The sequence below is a fragment of the Macrotis lagotis genome, chromosome 1, assembly GCF_037893015.1.
Source record: "Macrotis lagotis isolate mMagLag1 chromosome 1, bilby.v1.9.chrom.fasta, whole genome shotgun sequence".
NCBI classification, from domain to species: domain Eukaryota; kingdom Metazoa; phylum Chordata; class Mammalia; order Peramelemorphia; family Peramelidae; genus Macrotis; species Macrotis lagotis.
The window spans coordinates 239,932,125-239,959,978 of NC_133658.1; the positions used below are offsets into that span (position 1 = coordinate 239,932,125).

General features: G+C 46.1%; 1 protein-coding gene across 1 annotated transcript; it reads right to left on the reverse strand.

Annotated features, from left to right (window-relative positions):
- Positions 1-480: 480 nt before the first annotated feature.
- CAD (carbamoyl-phosphate synthetase 2, aspartate transcarbamylase, and dihydroorotase) lies at positions 481-27,556 on the reverse strand. Its single transcript, XM_074209848.1, has 44 exons — positions 27,427-27,556; positions 27,108-27,247; positions 24,801-24,930; positions 24,322-24,464; positions 23,784-23,925; positions 23,462-23,633; positions 23,069-23,254; positions 22,784-22,887; positions 22,278-22,423; positions 21,882-22,013; positions 21,524-21,757; positions 21,207-21,428; positions 20,795-20,983; positions 20,238-20,362; positions 19,939-20,069; positions 18,517-18,629; positions 17,861-18,105; positions 17,350-17,596; positions 16,828-16,926; positions 16,489-16,713; positions 16,227-16,409; positions 15,820-16,038; positions 15,191-15,358; positions 14,864-15,046; positions 14,621-14,725; positions 13,825-14,064; positions 13,111-13,192; positions 12,646-12,812; positions 12,282-12,446; positions 11,974-12,105; positions 11,530-11,731; positions 11,024-11,214; positions 10,698-10,838; positions 9,907-10,005; positions 9,078-9,174; positions 8,325-8,369; positions 8,035-8,201; positions 7,868-7,942; positions 7,137-7,349; positions 2,480-2,605; positions 2,078-2,233; positions 1,809-1,910; positions 1,523-1,617; positions 481-1,310 (listed from the first exon to the last, which is right to left on the reverse strand). The coding sequence occupies exons 1-44, from the start codon at positions 27,506-27,508 to the stop codon at positions 1,208-1,210; spliced, it is 6,663 nt and encodes a 2,220-aa protein (XP_074065949.1). The 5' UTR covers positions 27,509-27,556; the 3' UTR covers positions 481-1,207.
- Between the last annotated feature and the right edge of the window lie 298 nt (positions 27,557-27,854).

The window sequence follows — 27,854 nt, forward strand, 5'->3', positions numbered from 1 at the left end:
CTTTGGAAAATATGAAGAAATATTAGTATACTCAGTCTCAAACCTAATCCTTTCAAGGAGGCAATGTGTGCTTTAAAATTCTTCTATTTCATATTTCATCCTTTTCAAAGTCCTAGCTAGGTGGATAGAGCACCGGCCCTGGAGTCAGGAGTACCTGAGTTCAAATCCAGCCTCAGACACTTAATAATTACCTAGCTGTGTGGCCTTGGGCAAGCCACTTAACTCTATTTGCCTTGCAAAAACCTAAAAAAAAAAAAAAAAAAAAAAAAAAGTTCATAGGAGAAAACCCAAACTAAAAGCAGGGACATCTGATAAGCCAGTTAAGGAATCCTGCCTCCTTCCCCATCCTTGAATAGAATGATTGCTGGAAGATGTTTCTTCAAGGAATCAAAAATTTAGTTAATTTATCAGGATTCCATTAAAATGACTAAACCCCCCCCCCCCCACAGAAACCTGAACTGTCTCCTTGTTTGTTCCCCTCTACGATTTTGTCTATTTCATGATGACTATAAAAATACGAACCAGAATGATTGGTGCAATGTGATTTTTCAGAAGCATGGGGAGGCTTTGCCCTTTTTTGGATCTCATTCTCTGAAAAGCTAAACTGTCTTTGAAAGGCATGTTCCCTGACTGCAGAATACTAAATGCAGCAACAGATTCAGTTTCAGTAAACCTAATCCTATGTACATTTGGCCATAAGACCTCCCCCCTTTTAAAGTTTTTACAAGGCAGTGGGGTTAAGTGGCTTGCCCAAGGTCACACAGCTAGATAACTATTATGTGTCTGATTTAAACTCAAAGTCCTCCTGACTCCAGGACCAGTGCTCTATCCACTACACCACCTAGCTGCCCAAGACCCCTCACTTTATGGACAATGGCAAATTTGGAAAAAAAAAAAGATAGAGACAGCTCAGCTGTTTATTAAATTCAGGAAATGGCTCTTGTAATAGAAAAGTTACTATATATTTTTAAAAGCTAATGATGGGGAGGGATGGGGAGGTGAGTGAGGTGAGGTGGAGGCCCTGGCACCTGACACCCTGCCCCAGCCCCAAGCTGGAGAAGTCCCAGCCTGAAGGCTTGCAAGTTTGTATGTATCTGTGCTCGGGGCTACCCCATAATCTCACATTTAATGTGCTGCCCCCGTGGGGGGCACCAGGAATCCTTGCCCAGTGGCAGGAGCAGCTGAGAGAAGTCATTAGAGATGGGCTCTAGAACCGACCCAATACAGTTGCTAGGAGGGCCATCCGCATGTACATGCCATTCTCAGCCTGACGGAAGTAGGCAGCCCGGGGGTCAGAGTCCACCTCCACACTGCAGAGAAAAGGGAGAAGTCACTGTGGTGCTCCCAGAAAGCATGGCCCCAGTTATTCCTTTATCTCTTTTCCCCATTGGGCAGCCCGTAAAGAAGAGATGCCTAAACTAGAGGAGGTCTGAGTTCAAGGCCAACGTCTGAGAGTTGGGTCCTGACAGTTGTATTTCAATATACTAACAGCTCCACTGCTCTCACCATAAGCCCTTCTCACCTGATCTCATTGACTCGAGGCATTGGATGCATCACAACCATCTTCTTCTTGGCCCGGGTCATAATGTGGGGTGTGAGGATAAACTGGCCGAAGCACTGAAGGAAAGGAAAGCTGTTTGGCTCAAGGGCTCCTCAACAACCCAGTCAGAGGGGGGCAGAGGTCACAGTTGTGCAGCCAACAGGGAAAACCCAAAGTGGTCACTGTGGTGAAACCATCCTTTTCACCTTCCAGCTGCAGCCCTGGTTCTCCACCCCACCCCAGCTAAACCACTGTCCTGAGCACTCACAGCTTCATATTCCTGGCTGGAGCCAAACCGTTCCTTCTGAATCCTTGTCATATAAAGGACGTCTGTGTCAGGCAGTGCCTCCTCAATGCTCTCAAATTCCTCCTAGGAAAAGAAAGGGGTTAAGAATCCAGGGCGAAACCCAAGACACCCAGAACCCACTGCAGCATCCAATTTGCTGCTGTTTCCTGGCCCACTCTGCCCAGGATGAGCTGCCACCCTGACAAGATGGCAGAGAAACCAAAGTACAAGATTGTAAACAGTAAGCTCACCTGCTTAGTCCCTCTAGAAGCTACAAAAGACAAGACATCAGGTGGCATGCGCAGGCTGGGGGGTGCCACATAACGAAGGCTGACTCGATACTGAGTGAGTAGGCAGGCAAGGGAGTGTACTGTCCGTCCATGTTTGAGATCTCCTACCATTGTAATCTAGGGAAAAGAGTCAGGGCCCTTTGCTCAGAGGTTACTCCAAACACAAGAACCCTCAGCAAGACCTTTCTTTTGCCTTAAGCTACAGGCCATCTCAAGTCCTTATTTTCTCCTTCAGTATCAACCAGTCCATGACTGCCTCCAAAGTCATCCTCATGTAGTCAAGGCTAAAAACACAAGGTGGGTCTCCTTGGAGCCTGGAGGGGAGGTCCCAGGCTTAAATCCATCATAGGGATTCCCTCTTACCGTCATGCCATTGACAGTTCCCAGCTCCTCTCGAATGGTAAAAATGTCCAACAAAGCCTGGGTTGGGTGCTCTCCTACTCCATCCCCAGCATTGATTACTGGCCTCCGGCAGTGCTTTGCTGCCAGCTATACCGGAGATATTGAGGAAGAAAGTATATTAACAATTCTCAAGAGAATAACTGCAAAATGTTATAACAATCTAAAAAAGTGCTTATTTTTAACAACAACAATAATAATCAAGAGCAATTCAGATGAAAACAGGTTTATTACATTTACTGCTGGTGGAACATTTGAAATTTATACAAAACTTTATAAGCAGTGACCCTATTATGTAATTCAACAAGCATTTATTAAGTGCCTTCTGCATGCTGGGCAATGTGCTTGGAGCTGGGGATACAAAAACAAATGGTTCCTTGCCATCAATACACTTCCATGTGATCGGAGGAAAGGAAACAACACATACTAAGCAAGCATATACATATTAACACAAAATCTTTTGTTGTGGTTATTGGGGAGAGCACACTAACAACTAAAGAGAAAGTGAAAGGCAAATTTGCACCTTAACTGATCACTTAAAAGGAGCTAGTGATTCCAAAAGGTTTCAAGTAAGAAAGAACAACATTCTATGAAGAGACAACCTTTGAAAAAGGATGGAGTCTGGGGACCATGAATCAGAACTAGAGATGGAAGGTCACCAGAGGCTAGTTAGTCCAACACCATCATTTTGGAGAGGAAGAAACCAAGACCCAAGAAAGTTGATTTGCCCAAGGTCACACAGGTAGAAGCATCAGAAGCATTTCGGAACTTGGATGCTGACACCAGAGCCAAGGCTCTTTTTACTGCTGTGCACCACGAATGACATGTGGAGCAACGTGTCTAAAACTGGATGAATTTGTAGAATATGTATTTGGAAGTGAGGGTTAAGAGGGTTAGTTCTCAGATCACCCAACTATGGGAAATGCCTTAGGAACACAGTGTACACTCACACGGCATATGGATAGTCTCAAACCTACACACTTTATACTTCAGCCAAACTGACTTCCTTGTTCTTTCCCATAGACAGTAAGGATGACAATGATGATAACATTCACTTTCCTGCCTCCAGTCTCTGTCTCCTTCCCTTGGAACCCCACACCCTACCCTGGTTCAGTTCAAGTACTGACCCCCACACAAGGACTTCCCTGACTTCCCCAGCTGATAACTCTGTCCCATAATGAATTAAAAATACAGAGAAGTTAAACAACTTTTATGAAGTGGAGAACAAATAAAGCAGATCCAAAAGAACAATATGCTCAATGCTGTAGCAGTTGACTGCTCTTTTAAAGCTGCTTATAAGGGGTGGCTAGGTGGCACAGTGGATAGAGCAGCAGCCCTAGAGTCAGGAGTACCTGAGTTCAAATCTGGCCTCAGACCTTAATAATTACCTAGCTGTGTGCTCTTGGGCAAGCCACTTAACCCCATTTGCCTTGCAAAGACCTAAAAAAACCAACAAAAATCCTAAAAATATATTATATATATATATATATATATATACATAATATATAAATGCATGCAACTTTAAATGGAAACAACAGAAAAAAACACCAGACAATACTGGCACTAGTATGAATTATTTTTTTTCAATAAGTGGAAGTCCTCTAATTTAAAAGACTGTATGTACTAATTGTCTCCAAGAAGAAACCTATGACCTCTCAAGGTACCCCATTTCAGTTCTGACTAGCTTTAATTATTAGGGGGGGGCAGCTAGGTAGCACAGTAGTTCCTGGAATCAGGAAGTCCTGAGTTCAAATATGGTTTCAGATATTGACTGTGTCACTCTGGGCAAGTCAATTAACTGCCTCAGTTTCCCTCCTCTGTAAAATGAGCTGGAGAAGGAAATGGCAAATCACTCCAATATCTTTGCCAAGAAAACCCCTAAAGGAGTCACAAAGAGTCATAGACAATTGTTAGTGGGCTTTTCCTGATATCTAGTCTAAACTGACATTTTTCAGTTTCCACTTACTGCTCCTGGTTCTGTATTCTAGGCCAAACAAAAAAAAAAAACACATCAAATGCCTCCTCCACAGAACAATCTTTCAATACTTCTCACAACAGTCACATCCTCCTTGAGTCTTCTCTTTCCCAGGTTAAACACGCCCATGTCCTTCAATTGATTCTCAATTGACCCTGTCCTTCTTACACCATGTGCTGAGATCTGTGATGCCAAGACTCCAGAAAAGGCCTGTCCCAGTCTACCATCCCCTCCCTATTTCTGGAAGCCATGCCTCTCAAGCCGGACAAGACTGAATTCATTTTGCTGGTCATCCTTCCAGGCTGCTGAATCATCCAGAGCTTGTTTGGAACACCTGCTAGCTAATCATCCTTCCCTCATCTTCTGTTTGTGAAGCTGACTTTTTTTTGTTAACAAAATATAAGACTTTACGCTCATTCTGCAGTAATTTTTCATTATATTACATCCAGCCTAATGTTCTAGCTTGTTAAGATTTCGGGGCTTCTGATCACCCTCCTGTACCCACTAGCCCTCACAAATTTGAGAAGCACACCAACCTCTGCCTTTCTGCATACTGTTGATAAAAACATTAAATATCAGAGAGCCAAGCCCAGAAGATAGAAGCAAGGCCAAGTAATAGAAAATGAATGTAAAAGCATGAGATATACTCTAAATAAAGAGTGTGAGCTAAGGCTGAATGAGGGATGCCAAGCAAAAACAAATGGGATTTTGGTTTACATACTCAGGGAGAACAGAGAGGATCTAAGAAGAGACAGGACCTTAGCTTGGAGTAGTGTAGCTGACAACAAGGAGAAGGCAGGCCTGCCTGACTCATATGTTGTTTCTGTTTTCTCTGCAAGAAAATGGCCTTTACACTGGAAATGGCAGACACATCAATGACTAACAGGAAGCTGATGCTCAATATAAATAAGAAATGAATGATACAGCACCAGTCTGCCTTGGATGAATTCAAGAAACCTAACCCAGATAAACTTACTACATCCTCTGGTCCTGACCTGAAAGAACTGGGAGGTGTGATTTCTAAGCCTTTATAGTGATATTTGAAGCTCATGGAGAATAAGAGGCACCACAAGATTGGAGAAGAGTAAATGATGCTTGGTTTCAAAAAAGGAGAAGAGGACTAAACCTTAAAACTATCAGTCAGGGAGATAGAAAACTTTTTTTGATTCCTGGGAAAATCCTAGAAAAGATCATTAAAGAGATATCTAGTACCTGGGTTCAAATCAGGTCTCAGACACTTACTAATTACCTAGCTGTGTGGCCTTGGGCAAGCTACTTAACCCCATTTGCCTTACAAAAACCTAAAAAGTGATATCTAGATAAGGTAGATATCTAGAAAGGGAACCAGGGATTAGAAAGAGACAACAAGGCATTGCACAGAAAAAGTCATACAGAGCCCACTTCATGGACCTTTAAAAACAAGATTACTTAGATCCTCATAGGGAGGGTGAAGAGCTATGGACTAGATGATAATACAGATGAGGCAGACTCAGAATCAGTAGGATGGCTGGATCTAAGGACAAGGGGTTAATGATTCCAGGTCCATGATTCAGGTCTCCGATGGAGTGCCCCAGGGATCAAGGCTTTAGCCCTTTAACATCTGAATCCATGATCTGGACAAAGGCATTGAGGGTGTGAGATGATATCTTGCTAAGGTGTAGCAATAACAACAACAAAAAGATATACAAGGCCGACTCTGTGCTGAGCACTGAACTTAGAATCTCATTTGATTCCCACACAACCCTAGGAGACAGGTGCTGTTATTAACCCCATTTCACAGAGATGCCACTGACTCAGCCAAGATCACAGAGCTCTCTCCACCAGACCCCTAGCTGCCAGAATGACAGGATTAGGGTCCAAAATCCTCCCAGGCTAGAATCTACTAGGACAAAATTGAACAAGACAAATGCAAAGTCTTACACGTTGGGACAAATCGAAATAAACTTCGCCAGCATGGGTGAGGGCCAAGGGGCTACTTCTCTTGGGTGGCACAATGTTCAGGTGCAGAGAGAGGGCAGAGAGAGGGTTGTCCTAGGCCCTCATTAGACCTCATACTGTGTCCAGTTCTGTGGACCATATTTTAGGAAGGACAATGATAAACTAGAGTGTGTCCAGGAAGATAATCAAGATGAGGAAGGGTCTTAAATCCTGGCCACATAATATCAGCTGAAGGAACTGGGGAGGTTAGGCCTGGTGTAGAGCAGACTCGGGGAGGACAAGGCAGCTGTTTTTAAAATATCTGCTGGCAACTATGTGAAGGAGAGATTAGAATTGTCTTATTTGGTCCTAGAGGACAGAATTAGGAGTAATGAGTAGAGAATGCAAAGAGGCTCATTCAGGCTCCATTTCTGGGAAAAAAATTCCCTGCCAATGAGAGTTAAGGTGGAATGTCCCATCCTAAGAGATGATGCACTCCCTCACCCCAGAAGTACCTTCCATGTCTCCAGTTTTCCACAGCCTGTACATTGTGGTTGATTCAATTCAGCATATGCTAAATGTGTTTGTATTTGTTAAAATGAAATTTCTTAATATAAATTCTTAAAAAAAACTGGGGAAGGACCTATTACCAATAAAATTACTCATTCTCTCCCATTGTCTTCCTGGTTCAGTTCCAAAACCAGCATTTCAGGCCGATACCCTTCCTACCTCCACAGCTCCAGGCTGGGGGTGCCGAAGCACAACAACATCAGCATAGCAGCTCATGGTCTGGACAGAGTCTGCTAGGGATTCTCCCTTCTGGACAGATGAAGTAGCTTCAGAGAAGCTGAGCACCGAGCCCCCAAGCCGGGCCATAGCTGCTGCGAAGGAACTGCTCGTACGAGTGCTCACTTCATAAAACATGGAGGCCATCACCTTGCCCTGGGCGGAAAGGACATGAGGAAAGTAGAGTCACTCCAGAGAATACAAAGCAGGGCTCCACAAAGGGAAGAAGTGGTAGTCCACCTAGTCTGTAATTGGAGAGATACTGAAAAAGCCCACCTACCCAGAAGTATTTGCCTCCCTGGTTAAAACTTTCTTTCTAGAAATTCACTGTTAAAAAGTATGTGGTCCCTGGCAGGTCCTTTCTAATAATACAATAAAGCTAACTTAAGTCAGATTAGCTAATTGAGATTATGAAAAGCAAAACAGTAAAGGGGATAGGTATGTTTTGAGTTTTTAGAGGGTCTACCCCATGGATTATATACAAGATTAACCTCTTGCAATACTTTGGGAAGAGAGAAAGAGACATTACAAACTATGATACCCCATCAATGTGTGGGAGAAAGGAGACATACATGGAAACAATAGACTAGCTTCACTTTTACTGCTGATACAAAGGTCATCAGAGCAGCCCGGCTCATTCTTCTTCCCTATAGACCCACAGCCTTAGTTCTTACCTTGAGAATGTCTATGCTTCGTTCCTTCTGCACCATCATCCGCAGGGTGTGGGCCACATTGAACAGGTGGGACATCTGAAGAGGGTCACAAGTCAGTCAGGGACAACAGCTTTTCAGATTTCCTCTTCCAAATCCCTACAGACCCCAGAATTCTTCTGACAAGATACCTGATCTTTGGTAAACTGGTGAACGGACAGTATATGCTGCCCAACGAGAGAATGCAGCAAGGGGGAGGTCTGAGTATGTAACAGGCTAGGAGTACCCAGGTTCTGGGGCGATGCCTGCCTAGGCACTGGAAGCGGGTAGCAGCAGCTGTCAGGGGTTCCTGCTAGATCTGCAACGGGGGCCAGGACAAGTTTCTGTCAGAGCAGGGCCCACTGCAGCTTGGGGGGCTCAAGCTTCCCTCATCTCCTCCCCACCAGCCCTGTCACTTCCCATTAGAGAAAGAGTTCCCCACCTGGCTCCACTGCTTTCCTAGAGGGCTTTTCCTTGGGCTCTTCAGCTACAAAGGGAAAGGGTAGAAATAAATTTTTGTTTGCAAAACAAACATGAGTAGTCACTTATGACCCAGGATTCCTCCTTATTACATTATTACACTGTGTATGTTAAACTAGTTCACACCAAGGCAGCCACAGCAGGTTAGTGGAGGGAAGAGAACCAAGGAGCTCTGATCTACAGGCAGAAGCTACACACAGACACACATGGCCTCCCTCAGAAAACTGTACACAGGGAGCAGATGTCCTCATCCCCCCACCCCCTCCCCAGGCCTCAGCCCCACAGCAGCATGGCTCTTAGGCAAGACGGAAAGGCTAGGCTCACAGCAACTTAAGAGATACTCCATGGGGAAAGAGTCCCCAGATTTACCCCACATTCTTTTGCCTTGTGGGGTCCTGGCTCTTGGGCTGAAGAATGTAGCTGCCCATAAGAAGAGAGGAGGAATAAGGGGAAGCTGGGGAGGGGAAAATCACCCCAGGTCTTATTTATCCAAAATAAAGGATGAAAAAAAATGGATCAAACTTGGAGGGAGGGATGGGGATGGAATGGGGAGACAGGAATAGGGAAAGGGGAGGAGCTAAAGCAAGGAGAGCTATTAATGTAGGGGTTGAGCAAGAAGACAACTTGGAAAAAACTGCTGAGTCCTCTATCCTGAGTCCTTAGAGAAAGGAGAAGAGACCATCCCTATAGTCAATAGTGGCAGAATTCCTCTCACCTGGGAGGCCAGGGTCAGAAGCCCGATGGATTCGAGGTGGGAGATGGAAGCGCCCATCAGGAAGACCTGGGATGCCGCGTCGGGGCCTCTCTGGAGTCTGTGAAGGTAACATGGATCATCCTTTTGAGGCAACACGCAAAAGTCCTTCCTTCCCTCTGTTCTGACAAATTCACATATCCCTCATCCCTCCTCCCTATCTCTAAGAAGATGACTTTCAACATTAATCATGAACAAGGTCCTTAGAGCATTCATGTTTATGACATGAGAGTATCTTTAATTTGGCTGTTGGTGTAACTTAATAATGACCCTATGTCTGTCACAAATGTTCAAATGGAACCACCATTATCCCCATTAATTCTGAGTAATTCTGTGTTTCCTCCAATGGCAAGGCAGAAACTGAGCAGAGCAGGTTCTAGAGGGAGATGACTATACTAGTGAAGGGATTTGAGCCATATCATGCCAGAAATCAGTGTCAGTCAGTGATTTGCTTGGCAAAGGGAATACTCAAAGGAATGTGGTAACTGTCTTCAAGCAGGTGAGGCTATACTGTATAAAAGAAATTAGATGTGTGATCCCAGAGGGCAGATAAAAGAGAAAGAAATAGATTTTGGGAGAAAGGTACCTGGTTGGGGATGGGGGGGGGGAGGCAGGAGGGGGAAGAAGTCCCTATCCCTGGAGGGCTTCAAGGGCTTCAAGTATATGATTGGAGTATAGGCACAGGTTAGATTACATAACCCTAAATTCTTTTCCAAATGAAACTGCAGAGAAAATGTTTGAGAAGCCCCAGGCGCCCCTCCCCCAAATCAGCCTGCAGTCCTCAGCTCTGTACCTTGGTGCTCTCACTGGGGGGTGCAGAGGGAAGGAGCTGAGCCACTGGACCTTGAGGCCACTTCCTCACATCTTGCCCATAGCCAGGAGGCACCAGCACCTGTACACAACAGACCAGGAAAAAAGGAGTTAGGACGGGGTCAGGGAGGGAAGACTGAAAACAGTTCAAGGGCAACCAGGGACTGGAGTCGATGCCTTTGTGAAACCAAAGGTTGACATCAGATTGTCGTCTGGAGGTCACTGACACACAGTAAACTCAACAGACAATCTTCAGAACAATTAGAAATAATCTCACCTAGACTTGCAAACTAGAGATGATTTTTTTTTTCAATTTTTTCCTTTAGGGAGAGAGGCAAAAGTCCAGTTGGGGGACAGATGGAAAGATATAGATCTGCCTCATAAAATTATTTCTGCAAATAGCTTAAAGGGTTCTCATGCAACAGAGGTGTTACTTATCCTGGTTGGCCCCCAAGGCTGTGAATGGGAGCAGTTAAAGGAAGCAGATTTTATCTCAAAATAAGGAAAATATTTCCTAACAAATCCAAATGGTATGGGCTGTATGGGTGCACAGGGAGAGAAGTGCCTACACAAGGGTTGAATGACAAATGGCTATTATGCTCTGTTCGATTTAATGATCTCAAAGCTTTTGGAGTCTATGAGTCTATGAAATGAACTGAATGACTATGGAAGAAAAGAATGGAAGAATTATCTGATTGAGGTAGGGTTAGAAAACAGGCAGGAGAGCTTGACCAAGAATTGAGAGGGAAGAATGGAGGTCATGGACTCAGATACCTGGCCATCAATATAGGCAACTTCCCCTCGAAGAACAACTCGTCGAATGGTGCCCTTCACCCGCTGCCCCTCAAAAGGCGTCCAATGTGCCTTGGAGAAGGGCATGTAGCTGGGGATGGTCCACTCATGTTCCAGATCCACCTGTCCCAGACATGGGGTGGGGGGAGAGTCATGACTGGACATAACCTCTCCCCAGAAGACAAGCAAACTCTGGGTTTCTTCCTCCCTCCCTACCATTCTCAGCACAGTGTCCTCCCCTTTTCACAAAGACCTCGATCTAGGGGGTCTTGTTTTCCTTTGTGAGCCTTCCAACCCCAAGCCCATACCTCAACATAGGTGTCCTCCTGCTGAGGCAGGTGAAAGATTCGCCTGGGGTTGTGGTGTAACTTCTGTAGCAGGTCATCCAGGCTGAGGCGGCCCTCACTCACAGCCGTCAGCAGCAGGGGGAGCATTGTCTCTAAGCCGGGGAAGCCAGGGGGAGGCTTGGACCCTATTTTTTCTTCCAGGGTGTGAGGAGCTAAATAAAAGGAACTATTGATGGAAGGACCAAGATGATTTTCCTACCTGAGCACTCAGAATCAACCACCTCAGGAGACTCAGTTCCTCTCCAAGGAAGAAATAGAAAATGTGGGTGAAGGAAAGATACTGTATTTTTTTCCTCTTTGTGAGATGAGGGAAAAGCAGAGAAGAACTTTGCCTCTCCCCCCTTCACCATGCCCTCAATCAAGAGCTTACACACCCCCATACCTCTTACCTCAGCGAATGCTCACCCCATAACTTAAAAACCAAACTAGCACTTGGAAAAAGTCCACATGGAGTCTCTCCTTCTTACCATGGTCAGAGGCAAAGCAATCAATGATGGCCATGTTCTCCCAGAGTGCCTCCACATCCTCAGGGGAGCCAAGCTCAGGCCGGACATCCCCTTTCCCAGGTCCCAGACGCTCAAGATCCACTTGACTTAGAAATAGATGGTGTGGGGCCACCTCACAGGTCACTGGTACCCCCCGTGCCTTTGCTGCTTTAATTAAGAGGATCTGGAGATTGAGAGAACAGGGAATTTCAGAGGTCAGCTCTGAGAATGATCCCCCAATTTGGTCCTTTTCACTTTCATTTGTATACTATCAGAAAGGTGTGAAGATCCTGACTGTTTCCTATCTTGTACCTTGTGACTTTTCTATTGCCACATTTCTTCTATTCCTCACAACAGTGACACGGTCCCCTCTACCCCTCAAACATGCATGCAATCACACAATTTCCTTTGCCCTCAGCTTTTTACCTCCTCCTTCCGGGCCACATGGCAGATGTGTACGGGCCGCTGAGCCAGCTGAGCTACCATGAGGATGGCAGCTACAGTCTGGCGTTCTGCATGAGCCACAATGGGAAGATGACGTGGCCAAGTCTCAAAGTGCTACAGATAGAGAAGAGAGAACAAGGTAAGTCTGGGACCCCCCCCTTATGTTGTTAAGGCAGTGCCCATGGTCCTTGGTCCTTCTATTCTGATCACCAGAGCAGGCCAGCCTTCTATCATTCCTGTTATCTCAGCACCACCCTCCCAGCCACCCAGCCCAACTTCTGGCTTCCCACCTCCATCCAATGGCCAATGTTGTTCAGCCGAAGTTCAGAGAATGTTTCATTGAGATAGAGTTTCAATCCTGCAGCTGCCCCAGCCACAGCACCCAGGGTCCCTGCATTCTCCGATGAGGCCCCAAGGAACAAGGCATAGTCACAGCGGGCCCCAGTCTCTGCCAACTAGAGGATGATGATAAAACATATCAGTGCTGGCCTGAACATCTCAGAGTTAGCTTAAGATACCCTCAAGAGAGTTACTGTGGGCCCCTGGGGCCTTACTGTGTCTTAAAGGAGGAGTTAGACTCTAAGAAGGTCGATGAAAAGACTTACTGAAAAGGGAGGAAACCAAGTGGATAATGAAGGGTCGGAGGTCACTCACCTTCTGGGCAAGTGCAAATGCTGGGGCATCTATGATTGGAGGCCTGGTGTTAGGCATAGCACACACCATGGTGACCCCCCCAGCAAGGGCAGCTGCTGTGCCCGATGCAAAGTCTTCCTTGTGGGTACCACCTGGTTCCCGCAGGTGCACATGTACATCAATAAGTCCTGGGAGAAGATGAAGAGGGGGAAAAAAATCTATTATAGGGGCATCTGAGGAGTTTTTGTGTGGGGCAAAAGAGATGGAATTCCATCTCGCAAAAAGGAAATGAGGGGCAGATGAGGAGGAAAAGTTGGAGTTTTCAATTCAAAAGAGCAGGAACCTGGTGTGGGGGATAATCCTAGAGAGGAAGCAAATCTAGCTGTGCATGGGCAGAAGAGAAAAGGGAAAGCAGAGACTGACACAGCCCACAACCCTATTTCCTCACAGTTGGGCTTAAGGGGGAGGCAGAAAACTGCCACTGACCTGGCAAACGCACCAGCTTCTGTGAGGTCATGCAATCCACATGCACTTTCAGCGGGGGAGCTGGCCCAATCTGACCCAAGGCCTGCAAAGAGGATGACAGCAAATTATTATTTAAGGAAGATAGCTTGGGGAATGTCCGAGCCACTGCTGATAGAATAAGGATTCTAGACTAGTCTTGTTTTATTGTTTTTTAAAAGAATTTGTTATTATCGAAAAGGGAGATGGGTAGATGAAATTCTTGCTACCCTGAAGAAAAATAGGAAAGTTCCATGGGAACCTTTAGGAACAATAGAAGTACTGTTACTTGCATGATTAAACTCCTTTATCAATTATCTATTAATATGTTTCTTAGACTATCACTCTAAGGTTATGTTACAAATCTCCCCTATATCTACCTCCATTCATCTCCCAGCTATATGACTTCAATAATCTCGTCTACCTTGGTTTAACTTTTGTTTGCAAAAGAACTGTAAGAGCTAAAGAACACTTAAACAAACATTCAATGAACAGAAGCCTGGTCCTGCCTCTCCCTACCAACTTCTCTCTTTCTGGCAACACAATTCTTCCAGTTAGAGAATAACAATATTTTATACTGATACCTGCCTTCTCATGCCTTCCCAGATCCCAGCCACCCAATTTATTCACTAGAAATGCCTTTTAATGCCAGTACCAACACAATAAAGTCCCACTAATCATTCTTTATATCCCAGTCACCTCTACAAACAGTTTAGTGCACTTGATGTCGATGATGAGGGGCACAGAAAAGTCAGCGGCCAGTCGACGAGTCCGGTAACCCTTGGTTACAAAGGAGGAGAGGCGTCGACCTCCTGCCCCCCTCATTGACAGGTTGATCACCAACTCAAAGTGATTTTCTGCCAACTGTTCCAGGATGCTTCGTTGTGGGGGACATTCACCTTCAACTGCTTCCTCAAAGTGCCAGTCCACAGCTGTGACCTATATACCCAACAAGCCAGCATATGTCATCAAAACAAGAGCAGGGTCAGTCCCTTCTAAATGAAGGATACCCAGAGGAAAGGCAGATTAAGGAGCCTTTGGGTGGGATCTAGGAATCAACTGCATCTAAAATGGAAAGGCCTAAGGGCCCAGTCAGAAAATTTGATAGAAATGAGTCCTAACTCAAGGACTAGATCCTCAGAATTTGAATCCAGACCTTGCAGATAAGCTAGAAACCCCAGGAGACCTGGGTTTGAATTTGGAATCTGCCATTTCCTAACAATGTGACCAATGGGCAAGACACTTAAATTCTGAGGCTGTTTTGTCTTTGTAAAATAGCTGCTCTATCTCCCTCACTAGATTAGTCTGCAGGAAGAGTTTTTAAAAACTTAAAATGCCATAAAATGATTATTAGCTGCTATTATTCCCCTAGACCAATCCTGGAAAATGAAAGAAAAAAAAGCATCTCAAGGGACTCGGGGTATGTGGAATTGGGGTTAGGTGAGGTACAACTGTAAGAGACAGAGAAATAATGTAGGGGAGAGAGGGCAGGTACCTTGACACCATGCTCAGTATAGAAGTCAGCAGTGCCCAAACTGGCATATAAGCTATAGCCTAGACTCTCCAGCAGCCTCACTGTGGGGAGCAGCTCACTCTTGTTCTGAAGTAGGCAAGAAACAGGGACAAAACAAAGTGTTACCAGTCATTGGTGACTTAAGGACACTTCTGAGATTCAAGTCCTCCTCTCTTCTTCAAAGCATCTCAACTCTGACTGCTCTCCAAGACCTAATTATCATACCTTGTAACTACCAATGGTGAGCAGGATATTCTTCTTTGGGATCTTGAAGCCAGTGCTCAGCATAGCCTTGAGATAGGCCTCACAGCGGCTCTCCCCAAAGCCAGCCACCTCCCCTGTGCTGGTCATCTCCACTCCGAGTACCACATCTGCTCCTGCCAGGCGCGAGAAGGAGAACTGGGGCACCTGAAAGGTAAGAGTTTTAAGGGGGGAAGGGTTTTAAGAATTACTTTGGAAACATTCTTTAAATCAGGAGGTTGGCTACAGCCACCACAAAAAAAAAGAGCTTGACACTTCAACTTCAATCCTAGGGTTCGAAGACTTTTTTACCTTAACTCCTACAACTCCAGTTCCAGCCATAAGACCAACAGGCTCCACCTCCTCACCCATGATGATTCGGGTAGCCAGAGCCACCAGATCCACTCCAAGTGTCTTAGAGACAAAGGGAAAGGATCGAGAGACACGGACATTGCACTCGATAACCTTGAGCTGGTCATCCTAGGGAGAATAGAGATAGTGATGATTACCAAGGCCCACAAGAAGCAGGCTCTACTACTAACTAGCTAATTAGCCCCTCTATCCACTCCACTTTTCTGAACTACAAACTAAGTTTACAATGTAACTGTAACACTATAATCAACTTGCTGACTGTGGACCTGAAGGACTGAATGAAGGCAGGCAGGCCAGCAGCTTGTTGAGTCAACACTGCCCCTGCCCCCCCCCCACTTTGACTTAAAAATTCACAGATGCCAGCAAGCTCACTTTTCATGTTATGACTAGACAGACACTTTTGACCTTCAAAATTCTGGCAGATCTTACAAATCTGGCAGATCCTACTCCCTCTGTAATCACAAAACTTTAGGTACAGAACACAAAAATTTCTCATTACCAAGTTCTCTAGCAGTAGAGAGGACATTAACCTTTAACTTCTAATTCCAATCCAATTCTTGCTCTGTTACCTTGGCAATGAGCTGCAGATTAAAAGGCCCCGTGACCTGCAGCTCTTGACCCACAGCATGAACAATCGCTTTGATCCTTTCCAATGTCTTGGGTGTGATGTCTTGTGGAGGAGTCACCAATGTGGCATCCCCTGAGTGCACCCCTGCATTCTCCACATGTTCTGAGATGGCTACAGCTACCACTATGCCATCACAGGCCACAGCATCCACATCGATCTCCTGAGAGCACAATACAGAAAACTCCACACCTTGGGCATTTCTCCCACTCAATAACCCTGCTCCATCCCTCATTCTCTAGGCAACCACAACAATGGTTCAAGAGATAGGAGATGACAGAGAAAGGGGACATCAGCTAGGAGCAGGGGAGAGAAAGAATAGAAACATTCTGCTTGCTCACTGTCACCAACCTTGGCCTCTTGGATGAACTTGGAGATGACCACAGGGTGCTCCTTGGAGACAGCCGCAGCACTGCTCAGAAAGCGCTCCAGGTCTCCATCAGTGTAGGCCACATTCATGGCAGCACCACTCAGCACATAAGAAGGGCGGACAACACAGGGGTACCCCACAGTCTGGCAAAACTGGTGGGCAGACTAAGAAGAGCAAGGAGGTCAGGCTGTGCTTATCAGACCCAGAGTGACTTGAGCTCTGCAGCCCCCACACCAGGCCTACCTCCAAGTCACTGAGTTCTCGCCACTGAGGCTGACTGATGCCGATGGTATCAAGGAGTCGAGAAAACTTGAATCGGTTCTCAGCAGAGTCAATGGCCTCTGGAGAGGTCCCAAGAACCCGACACTGCTGTCTATGCAGAGCCATGGCCATGTTGTTGGGCAGCTGACCTCCCATGGAGAGGATCACCCCCTCAGGATTCTCCAACTCATAGATATCCATCACAACCTGCAAGAGGTAGGATGCTAGGGGTCAGGAAGCAGAGGCCATCTGCCCACCTCACATGAAACCCATTACAATTGCAGAGCAAGTTAACCCTGCCCTTTTCTTCCCTTCTCTTACCTCAAAAGAGATCTCATCAAAGTAGAGTCGGTCACACATGTCATAGTCAGTACTGACAGTCTCAGGGTTGTAATTCACCATGATGGTCTTATACCCCATCTATGATATGGAAATGTTATTCAGACACAACAAGATAACAAGAGAGAGGTGGAACTAGTCAGAGACTAAGAAAACTGTCCTTACTAAAACTGACCTTCAGGGCCCAAGAATCACCTCCCTCCTCAGTCCTGTCCCCCAGCTGTCAGACAAGGGAACAAGATGCCTCAAGAATTCAATCTTTTTGTGCAATTGTTAGAATGGGAATTACTACATAGGTGGGAGAGGCTGGACTAGATGACCTCTAAATGGTTCCATGATTCCTAAATCTATGACCCTTTGAAAGATATGAGGTACAGAGAATTGTGGCTTAGATGAATAATTATTACCAAGTAAATGTGGGAAGAAATCTCCTTCTCAATTAACATTTGTTTAGGATTACAGAAACCAGAGGACACAGTCCTAAGTTTTTATTAAAGCCCAGACCTTGCGCAGCTGCCGGATGCAGCCCACAGCACACCAATCAAATTCGACACTGGACCCAATTCGGTACACACCAGAACCCAAGACCAGGACATGGGGAGCATGGAATGTCAGGTCATGGGTGGTACCCCCATAAGTCAGGTACAGATAGTTGGTTTGAGCTGGCCACTCTGCTGCCACTGTGTCAATCTGTTTCACTGCTGGACAGATGCCCAGTTCCTGCCGTAGTTTCCGGACAGCCAGCTCTGTGCTGGAGAGAAAGTAGGGAAAAGAATTGGGCACAGAAGAAATGGCACATGAAACTGTCCTAAGACAAAAATTAAAAAGGAAAACCTGAAACAATTCAAATCAACTAATTAGCCCCCAGCCAGAGAAAAGATTTTGAGGTCTCTAGGTTTCTCCTCATCCAAAAAACCATCTCTGACTCCCTCCAGAGCCCTGGAGACCTGGTACCAAGGTTCTCTGATCAACTAACAGGCCTTGCCTCTGACCTCCCCCCCTCTACCCCCCTGACCTGAGCACTGCAAGAGCAATCTGCTTGTCGGAGAAACCAAGGCGTTTGGCCTGGTGCAACAAATCAGGGGGCAAGGGCTGCCCACGGTGTGCTTCCAGTTTTCGAGTGTGTTCTATAATGCGCTTCATGCACTGCAGGAACCATCGATCAATGCGAGTAAGCTCATAGAGTCGGTCTATGGTATATCCTGCCCATAAAGCAGCTGCCACTACAAATATCCGCTTATCAGTTGGTGTCTCTAGCTCCTGGAGAGTGGGGCGGGGTTGAAAATAAAGGAGTCAAGGTTGGAGCAAAAATATTGAGAATAGGGTCAAAAATATTCCATAGGGGAAGAAGATAAAGCATTTCTATAGTGGTTATTATGTGGCAATATCTGGGTAACAATCGTGCAGCACAACAGCATTTTTTCCATCCAATTTTTCCATCCACTAGCTGTGTTACAGCTAAGGAAACTCAGGCAGAGGGTCACATAGGTGGTGTCTAAGCCTGCATATGAACTCAGACTCTCCTGACTCCAGGCCCAGGGCTGGGTCCATTGTACCATCTGACTGCCTCAGTCACAGGTCAGTCCCTAAGGTACCATCAACCCAAATAAACCCTAGGGAGGGTTAATGCCTGGCCCTATCAGTGATAGAATGGATGGATTGCCCTCTCACCATGTCACTGACAGGTTTCATAGTGTGTTCAAAACCAACACAGTTCTCATCCACCATGCGCAATGCCTTCTGGAATGCCTCCTCAAACCCACGTCCAATAGCCATGACCTCTCCTAGGGAAATGAAGAAAGAGGGAATGGGAAAGTCAACCTGAAGATCCTAGAGATTCTTAGACAAGCCTCAGGGTAAGGATGCCTGATCTACCATATGCTTCATTAGGGTGGGGGGTTGAGACTAAACAATAAACCCATGTTTTCATGAGTATAGTCACCCCCCCATAAGGAGTGCTTCTAGCAGGGCAGATCAGCCACTGAGTTTTACCAAGATCACTCAGGGATCAGACTTCCTCAATCTAAGCCTGGCATTCAATGCAAGATGCTAAAAGGTTACAAAGGCTGTTCACCAGTTTAGTCATTTTGGCTTAAAGTTTGATGCAATTTTACATGTGGCCACATTGTCTAAATTAAGTATGTATTTGGAATCTAAAATTATAACCTAGAACATTGAAAAAGTCTTATCCATTTACTTTGTTCCCATTTCAATGTCATTGTTTCCATTATCTCTTTACATTTTTTTACATTATATCTATTTCAAACACTATATATCTACTGATGACATGACAAATTCTCTTACAGGGTTAGCTAAAAAATAATAGTTTGAATTTACCTAGAGCTTTAAGGTTTGTGAAATGCTTTACAAATATCTCATTTTATTACACAACCTTAAAAGGAAAGGTACTATTTTTACAGATGAGAAAAGTAAGGCAGACAGAGATTAAGTGATTTGTCCAGGGTCATACGACTAGTACTTGTCAGGCTAAATTTGAACTTGGGTTTTCCTGACTCCAGATCCTGTGCTCTATCCTCCATGCTACCTAGTTTTGTTATTTCCAAAATCACTATTACAACTTCTTTTTACCCAAAATTACTCAAAAACATTTCAGAATCTAGCAAAGTCCATTCATTTCCTTATGCTTGTTATGCGATCCACTGTTTTATGAAGAAAGTTTTTTTTTTCTAAAATGGTGCAACACACACACAAAAATGAGAAATTTGTATTGTGAATGCTCAAGGGAACATATGCTATTAAAAAGTTGAGCCAAGTCTTTGGATTGCCCTGGTTTCTGTTAAATTAAACAATCAAAAATATTGTGGATTACACCTTGTTTCTGATCTTTGTTTCAGACATAACCTAAGTTTCTAGAATTCCTCTAGAGGAGAAGGGTTCTTACATAATTTTTTTTGAGTTGCTGCTTTTTGGAGAAAGTAGAGAAGTACATCCACATGTGAGGAACATTGAAGATATTCTTTTTGCAAAATGCATTCAGATGCTAAAAGGTACTCTGAGCCTGGAGGGCTTAAAGAGGCTATTTTATCACAATAAATACTTAGTGGTAGGTAATGGGGTCTTTTGGTTTCTCACCAACACTTTTCATGCAGCTTCCAATCCGTGTGCTAACCCGTAGGAACTTGCTGAGATCCCACCGAGGGACCTTAACCACACAGTAATCCAGGCTGGGCTCAAAGGCAGCTGTTCCCCCAGTTACAGAGTTCCTGAGAAGCAGTGGCCAAGGGAGGGGTAAAGAGGAAAATCTAATAATGCCATTTGATATTCCCATAACTCTTGAAGGACACCCTTTTCATCTTCTCTGTTCCAAGAGGATTGCATACTTTTAGTCCCATCCTCCATCTTCCTCCAAACCCTCCCTCTACACCTCATACCTGAGTTCAGGCAGGGAGATGCCCAAAGCTAACTTGGCTGCTACATAGGCCAGAGGATAGCCAGTGGCCTTACTGGCAAGAGCTGAACTTCGAGACAATCGTGCATTCACTTCAATGATATAGTACTGCAAAAGCATGTAGGTGAAAGGAAGAAGTCAGTGAGTCTGACTCAGAAGCCTTGTGTCTCATTGGCTAGGGAACCCATGTAGGGTTCTCTTTCCACCTGGCTGAACTACGGAAGGGTCAAGGAAGAGGGGCCAATGTCTCCTCTGAAGGAAAGAGCAAAGTCCTCCCTGAAATGGATGACAGGAGAAAAAGCTCCACAAGGTCAGTATGTCCCAGCAATGGGACTTAGGGTCTGAGACACTCCCCCGCCCCTGATTTTTCAGATCTCAATGGCTTTTCACTTTGGGGAGGTCATAGGGTTTTGCTAGATAGATGGTGGGGGCGAGAAGAGAGACAGAGAAGAGGTCATACAATCAAAGAGATCTACCTCAAGCAAGTTGGGTTTGGTTGGGAGGGGAAAATTGGAAAGTTCTTAAGACACAGGGGCTTACCTGTTCGGACTCAGGATTCAAGGCATATTGTACATTGCACTCCCCGACAATGCCCAGGTGTTGGGTCACCTTGATGGCAGTTTGTCTCAAGAGCTGGTATTCCCGGTCATTCAGCGTCTGGCTTGGGGCCACAACTATAGATTCACCAGTGTGAATGCCCAATGGGTCTAAGTTTTCCATGTTACATACCTAGGAAAAGGTAGAAGTTGCACTTAAGATCAATGCAAAAAAAAAAAGCATTCTTAATCAATGCAAGGGATCCTTTCTAAGGGTCCCTTCCCTATTTCTGGACCCAGAAACAATCTAATAAAGGTTTTTTTTAGCCCTAAAGTTTTCCTATCATCTCCCTTAACTTTAGTGCCCCAAAGACTGTCCAGAATTGGTGAGGATCACCACCCCCGACACAACTTACCGTTACACAGTTGCCGTAGGCATCTCTCACCACTTCATACTCTATTTCTTTCCATCCCTTGAGGGACTTGTCCACCAGCACTTGGCTGGTGTGAGCAAAGGCTGGGGCCACCAGAGAGGAGAGCTCTTCTCGGCTGGAGGCAAAGCCAGAGCCAAGGCCACCCAGGGCAAAGGCGGCACGCACCAGGACTGGATACCCCAAGCGTTCTGCAGCAGCTTGTGCCTACAGCAAGAAAAGGAGAAATACAGAAACACTGTCTGAGCTCTCTCCTCCTACTCATGCCCAAAACAATGCCTAGGGTCCCGGTGCCACTATACCTGTTCTAGGGAGTTTGCAGCCTCACTGGGGGCCACATATTCACCAATCTCTGCCATTCTTGCTGCAAAAGCACGTCGATCCTCAGTCAACTCAATTGTTTCTACAGGGGTGCCTAGAACCCGTACTCCATATCTAGCTAGAACCCCAGCCTTAGTCAGCTCCACACCACAATTCAGTGCTGTCTGCCCTCCAAAAGTCAGTAACACACCATCCGGACGCTCATTACGAATGACCTGAGATGGAAGACGGGCAAAGCATATTGGTAAGCAAGAGATATAAAAGATTAGAATCCTAAAGCAATGACTATCATACCACCATGCCATCCCCAGTGCCACCACTGCCTCCTGCTGATAATACCTGAGTCACATAATGAGGGGTAATAGGCAAGAAGTACACTTTGTCAGCCAGTCCCTGGGAGGTTTGCACTGTGGCAATATTAGGATTGATTAGCAGTGTTTGAATATTTTCTTCCTTTAAAGCCTTGATTGCCTGAAATTGTAGGAAAAATATGTCACCAAACAGATGTCAAACTGTCTTTGTTCAACAGTTCCCTAGCAATCCTTAAGTAACATTCCCTTTCCACTCTTCCTCATCATCTATATACCCTTGTCCAAATCTCGGGTTACTTTCAACCCAAAAGAACACTCATGTCTCAGAACCTCTCTTTTTATGCTTTCTGTCTACTGGGGGGGGGGGGGGGGGGTCAGGGAGTAACAGACATCAGAGGAAGAAAAGAATGAGAGCGAGTCTAACCTGAGAGCCCGAATAATCAAACTCTCCAGCCTGGCCAATGGAAAGACCCCCTGAGCCCAGGATCAGCACCTTTCTGGGAAATGGAGGCCTGTCTCCTGGGGTGGGGGTACCAGAGGGACAAAGCCACTCCATTAGCCTTTCACGAACTATAAAAAGATAAAATCAGTTAGTCACAGAAACTTAGAGCTGGAAAGCTCCATAGAGATTATATACTTCAACCTTCTAATTTTACTGATGAAGAAATTGAGGCCCTAAAAAATAAAAAAAGAAAAAAAAAGGGACTTTGTCCTAAACCAGAGTTAGTAACAGAATAGCAAGGACTAGAATACAGTTTGCCTTATTCCCCTTTAGGGAAATAAATAAACCAATCATTTTGTGCCTCAGGCCCAGAACCTTCAAATCTTATCAGTTTTCCCAAGTCATCTGATTCCCATCCCAAAACCACCACCCCCATCCAATCTTGTCTGCCTTTAGGACCCCAACTATGTCCCACTCAGGCCCCTCACCTGTCTTGCCCCCAGCCCTGTTCTCCTTCACGGTCTCCAGGAAGATGTCAAAAAGCAACTCCATATCAGAAGGGCCGGCTCGGTGCTCAGGATGGAACTGGACGCTGTAGAAGGGGAGCCGGGAGTAGCAAACCACCATTATTATAGTTTCTGTATTGCCAGTCTATGCCTTCAGCACCACCCTCAGCCCCCATCCTAGATGAAGGTTCTTCCATCCAGTGATTGCTCCTTTGCTGAAGCAATCACTAGACAGAGATGCCAGTCAGCATCTACTCTGGCCCCCACCTGAAGAAGGGCAGGGTCTCATGTACAATGCCTTCATTGGAATGATCATTGGCATTTGTGAAGAGGGAGGTCCAGCCTGGTGGCAAAGAGTCTGTTTCCACTGCAAAGCCATGATTTTGGGATGTTAAGAAGCATCGTCCAGAGCCCCCCAGCAGGCATGGCTGGTTGTGGCCACGGTTGCCATACCTAAGGGAGAAATCAGCCAGAATATTTTTTCACTTCTACAAATACCAACTTACAATTTCCCCTGCCTTTAAAGATGTCTCACATTGCCAGATTACTTATTTTCACCCCCCCCCCCACCTCTCAGAGTATTCTAGTATTTTGATTCCTCATCCTATAGGTCTTAGCCCCTTAACACATACTCTCTCCCCATCCCAACACATTTCTCACCTCATCTTGTAAGTCTTGGCCCCAATGGATAAGGCCAACAGCTGATGACCCAAGCAGATACCAAAGACAGGTCGGGGGTTTGGCTCAGAAAGGACACGGCTCAGTGTAGATACCACGGTGGGGCAAGAAGCAGGGTCTCCAGGACCATTACTTAGGAACAAACCCTCATACTCTGATAGGAGAAGTCATAGCATCAACAAAGATACTACAGCCACAGCAATTCTTTCACTCTTCTCTAGGGCAGAGCCCCTCAATCCCCTGCATCTTTATTTCCACCAATTCTGGCTATTGTCAATGATTCCAGGTCACTTGCCCCACTCACCCTGGCTGTCTAATTTGCAGTCCCAAGGCACCACAGTAACCTCAGCTCCACGCTGGCACAGGCATCGGATCTGACTGTATTTTAACCCACAATCCAGTGCAAGAATTCGAGGACGTCCCCCTGCATTATATACCCTTGGTTCCTGAGGGTAAAAAGGTAAAATAAAGCATTTTAACAGCTGTCCTAGCAATCACTAACCTCCTCTCCCCATTACCCCACAACCTTTCCATTCTTCAAATTAAAAAGATTATTTTCTGTTCGCAAGACCCACCTTTTTCAACATGCAGCAGGCAAAAAAAAAAAAAATTCTAATGTGTTAAATATCCACTATGTGCAAGGTAAAAGAAAAAAAAAAGACAAAAATCAAAACAGCCCTGGTCTTTAAGGTGACTGGCCTACATGACTTCTAAAAGTCTATGATGAAGACACAAAATTCTCTTTGTTGTTTTCTGGAAAACTGCTAAAGGCACAACTGATGCACGGAATCAGCCGGGATGACACTCAGGCTCTATCCCCCTCTCCCCCCCAAGATCCATACCTTAATTGAAACCTCAGGTACAAGAGCTCGAGCATTGGGATCCAAAAATGGCAGGGATGAAGGCTCTATCCCATCTAGCACCAGCTTTCCCAGAAGTGATCCCTGTTCCCGCAACTTCTTTGTCAGTTCCCTTGTATCGACCCCTGTTACATCAGGAGATCAATAGCTATTACTCCTATCCAACTCAAACTCTGCAGAGACATTAGACTACAGGATGAATTTCCCTTTCAATATAACACCAACTAGATCCATAGGAATCTAAGTCCTGGACCAGGGTCTGCCCCCAGAGCAGATAATCTTTACTGCCACAGCCCCAGGCCCGCATCCTTCATTCCTGATCCTATTATATCAGCTTCAGATCTCCTGTCCTAACCTCATCCCATTTCCCCCTAATAGTAGCTCCTGATTCTCATCAACTCTAGCACATTATGTTCTCTCTGACCAAACCAGCAACACCCACCCCCCTTCTCCTCTAGTACCTTGTAGACCAGGTATACCATGCTCCTCCAGCCACTGGTGCAAGGTTCGGGTGGCACTCCAGTGACTAGGTGAAGAGCAACATTCTCCCACCACCAGTCCTGCCACATGAATCCCTGATGACTCAAACCACTGCAAAAGAAAGTTAATGAGAAAGATCCCAGGGGTTACAACCCTCCACTATGTCATCAGTTACTGTCAATCATTACTACTGACTGAACACTCTACAGCATTTAGTATGGTACTGAGGCACTATGGAAAAATGGTATAATTTGGAGATGTTGAAGTTCCTTACCTTAAAGATGTTTATAATGTGTAAGAAAACATGAGAAATAAAAATGCAAACCAATAAATATGCACTGAAATGAAATATCAAAAAGAGAAACATTTAGCACATTTGGGACTAAAAAAGATACTTACTATAGGCACAGCTTAACAGTGGAATGTTTTATAGAAAAGACAAGTGAAGGCCCTTCTTTAAGGATGGAGAGGACTTTATAAAAAGAAAACTGGTTCTTTCTTTCTCATGCTCCTCCCCAGTTCTTCCATAGCTTGACTAATGTAGAAATATGTTAAACCTGATTTTACATGTACAACCTATATCAGATTGTTGGATGCTATGGGGAGGATGGAGTATGAAGGATGGGTCAGAAAAATGTGGAACTCAAAAAAACTTTTTTGCAAAATGAATGCTGAAAACTATCTTTGTATGTATTTGGAAAACAAACAAATAAGTAAATAAGAAGGGAGGAAAAAAGAAAGAAAACTGGGAGTCCATTTCAAGAAGAGGTTAAACAAAGGGAAGATTTCAACAACTTCAAATGGAAAAAAAAAAGCAGAAAGTAGGCCTCTATGGCAAGAAAAGAAAAATTTTACGAGAATAAAAGCAGAAAATAAGAGAAGTTGAGGAAGGGTGATCTAGAAAATCAGAAATCAATTCTAGCTTGTTTTTTAAAGGTAACTAAAAACTTACTCCTAAGGGAATGACTAGTTAAGAGAAATACCAGAAACTGGTTCTTAGGTCTTTTAGCTTTAAGCAAATACAAGAGCTCTTTAGTCAATCATTTCATCTTCCATCTTTCCTACTCAGTACCCACCCCCCACCAATCTAATGTATTCACTCCTAATAATACTAATCTTCCTCAAATCACTCCCCCAGCTGCTGTTTGGTTGTTCAAGTTCAACTCTTTGTGACCCTGTGTTTCATAGCATACCAACGCTGTCCATATTTTCTTGGCAAAGATAGTAGTTATTTACCATTCCTTTCTCCTGTAAACAGAGATAATGATTTGTCCAGGGTCACAAAGTCGGTGTCTGAGGCCATTATCTGAACTCAGATCTCCCTGACTCCCAATCTTCTGGACTCTATCCACTGAGCCTCTAGTCATCTTGACAAACTTCAGCAGTTTCCATTTGATCCAAACCCTGAAGCCTGCTTCTCAAGGTCTTTCATGATCTTTGGGTTCAATCTACCATTTTAACCAAGTTGCCTGCTACTGCTTATGCTCTAGTTAAATCAAACCTCTGATGCCCAAATAATTTCCTGCCTCCGAGTCTTTGCTTAGAATGCTTTGTTCAGTTGATTGGCAGAATCAGCCAAACTGTCTCCACCCCTAGAGGCTTAGTTCAACTGCCAAGTATTTTATGAAGACTTTCCTGATCCTTACAAAAAATGAATTTTTCCCTAAATTCTGAAAGAACTCTGAATCTTTCTTATGGCAATCATTCTGCCCTCTATTGGGTATTACATACAGAAAGCATGATACAATTACCAATGATTATCGTCATTGCTATTTATTTTGTCCCCCCCTACTACGAATATATACTCCTTGAGGTGAGTCTGGTGAGAAGACTAAGTCTAGAATCAAGAGAACCTACTAAGTATGTGATTTTGTACAAGTGTCGATTTTTTTGGATTGTATTTCATTACCTGTAAAATAGGTGTGATAAGCGCCCTACCACTTCATGGCAACATCGTGAGGATCGTGTGGTACTGTTTTGTCAACTAAAGAGTACTACATGAATGCCAGAGATCATTAAGTGCATCTTCTTCCCATGCCTTGCTTCCCTCAGCAACACCCCGTAAGCCATCTCTAAATACCCTAAGTCAAAATGGGTGTGGCAACACCCCTTGGGGAAGGTTCAGGCTGAAAGGCAGCTGCGGGCGGCCAGTCCTTAGCGGCGGATGCCCGGGGCCGGGGCCCGCTCGGCCCCTTCCAGAAGCAGGTGAGGGGTCGGCTCGAGGCTGGCCCAGCGGCCGGGGGTGGGGGGCCCTTCCCTGGGGCCGGGGGCGCGGCGGGGCCCGGTACCTGGCTCAGGCCGAGCTCGTCCTCTTCGTCCGGGGGCACGCCGTAGTTCCCCACGAGCGGGTAGGTCAGGACCAGGATCTGGGCTTTGTAGGAGGGGTCGGTGAGGGCCTCGGGGTAGCCCACCATGCCGGTCTGGAACACTGGGGTAAGACGGGCGGGTCAGCGCCTGGGGAGGGGGCGCGGGCCGGGCGGGGGCCGGGCGGGGGCCGGGCGGGGGCCGGGCGCGGGCCGGGCGGGGGCCGGGCGCGGGCCGGGCGGGGGCCGGGCGGGGGCCGGGCGGGGGCCGGGCGCGGGCCGGGCGGGGGCCGGGCGGGCTTACCCACTTCCCCGGCGGCGCATGTGGCCGCGCCGAAGGGCTGGCCGCGCAGGACCGAGCCGTCCTCCAACACCAGCGCCGCCATGGAAGCCGGGGCCGGGACGGCGAGGGGCGCGGGGCGGCGGGGGGCGCGGGGCGGCGGGGGCGCGGGGGGCCGGGGCGGCGGGGGCGCGGAGCGGGGCGGGAGCCGGGCCGTCCACGTGGCCCGCGGCGGCGGAGGAAGCAGCTGCTCTAGCTCCCGGGTGGCGGGAGCCGCGGCCGAGACGCGCCGAGCCCACGACGTCGGGGGCGGGGCCGAGCGGACGCAGGGGGCGGGGCCCGGCAAGGGGACGACGTCACGGGGCGCCTCCTCCCGCAGCCCCGCGGTGCGGCCAGACGCACAGGCACAGGCACAGGCACAGGCACAGGCACACAGACACACAGACACACAG

Bases quoted from the DNA above. Each gene is read 5' to 3' on its own strand.
- CAD (XM_074209848.1), bottom strand. From the start codon at position 27,508: ATGGCGGCGCTGGTGTTGGAGGACGGCTCGGTCCTGCGCGGCCAGCCC. The intron at 20,070-20,237 runs GTATGAGGTGTA...ACTGCTTCTCAG, and splicing joins ATCTCCCTGCCTGAACTCAG to GAACTCTGTAACTGGGGGAA. The intron at 1,311-1,522 runs GTGAGAAGGGCT...TTTTCTCTGCAG, and splicing joins CCTCGAGTCAATGAGATCAG to TGTGGAGGTGGACTCTGACC.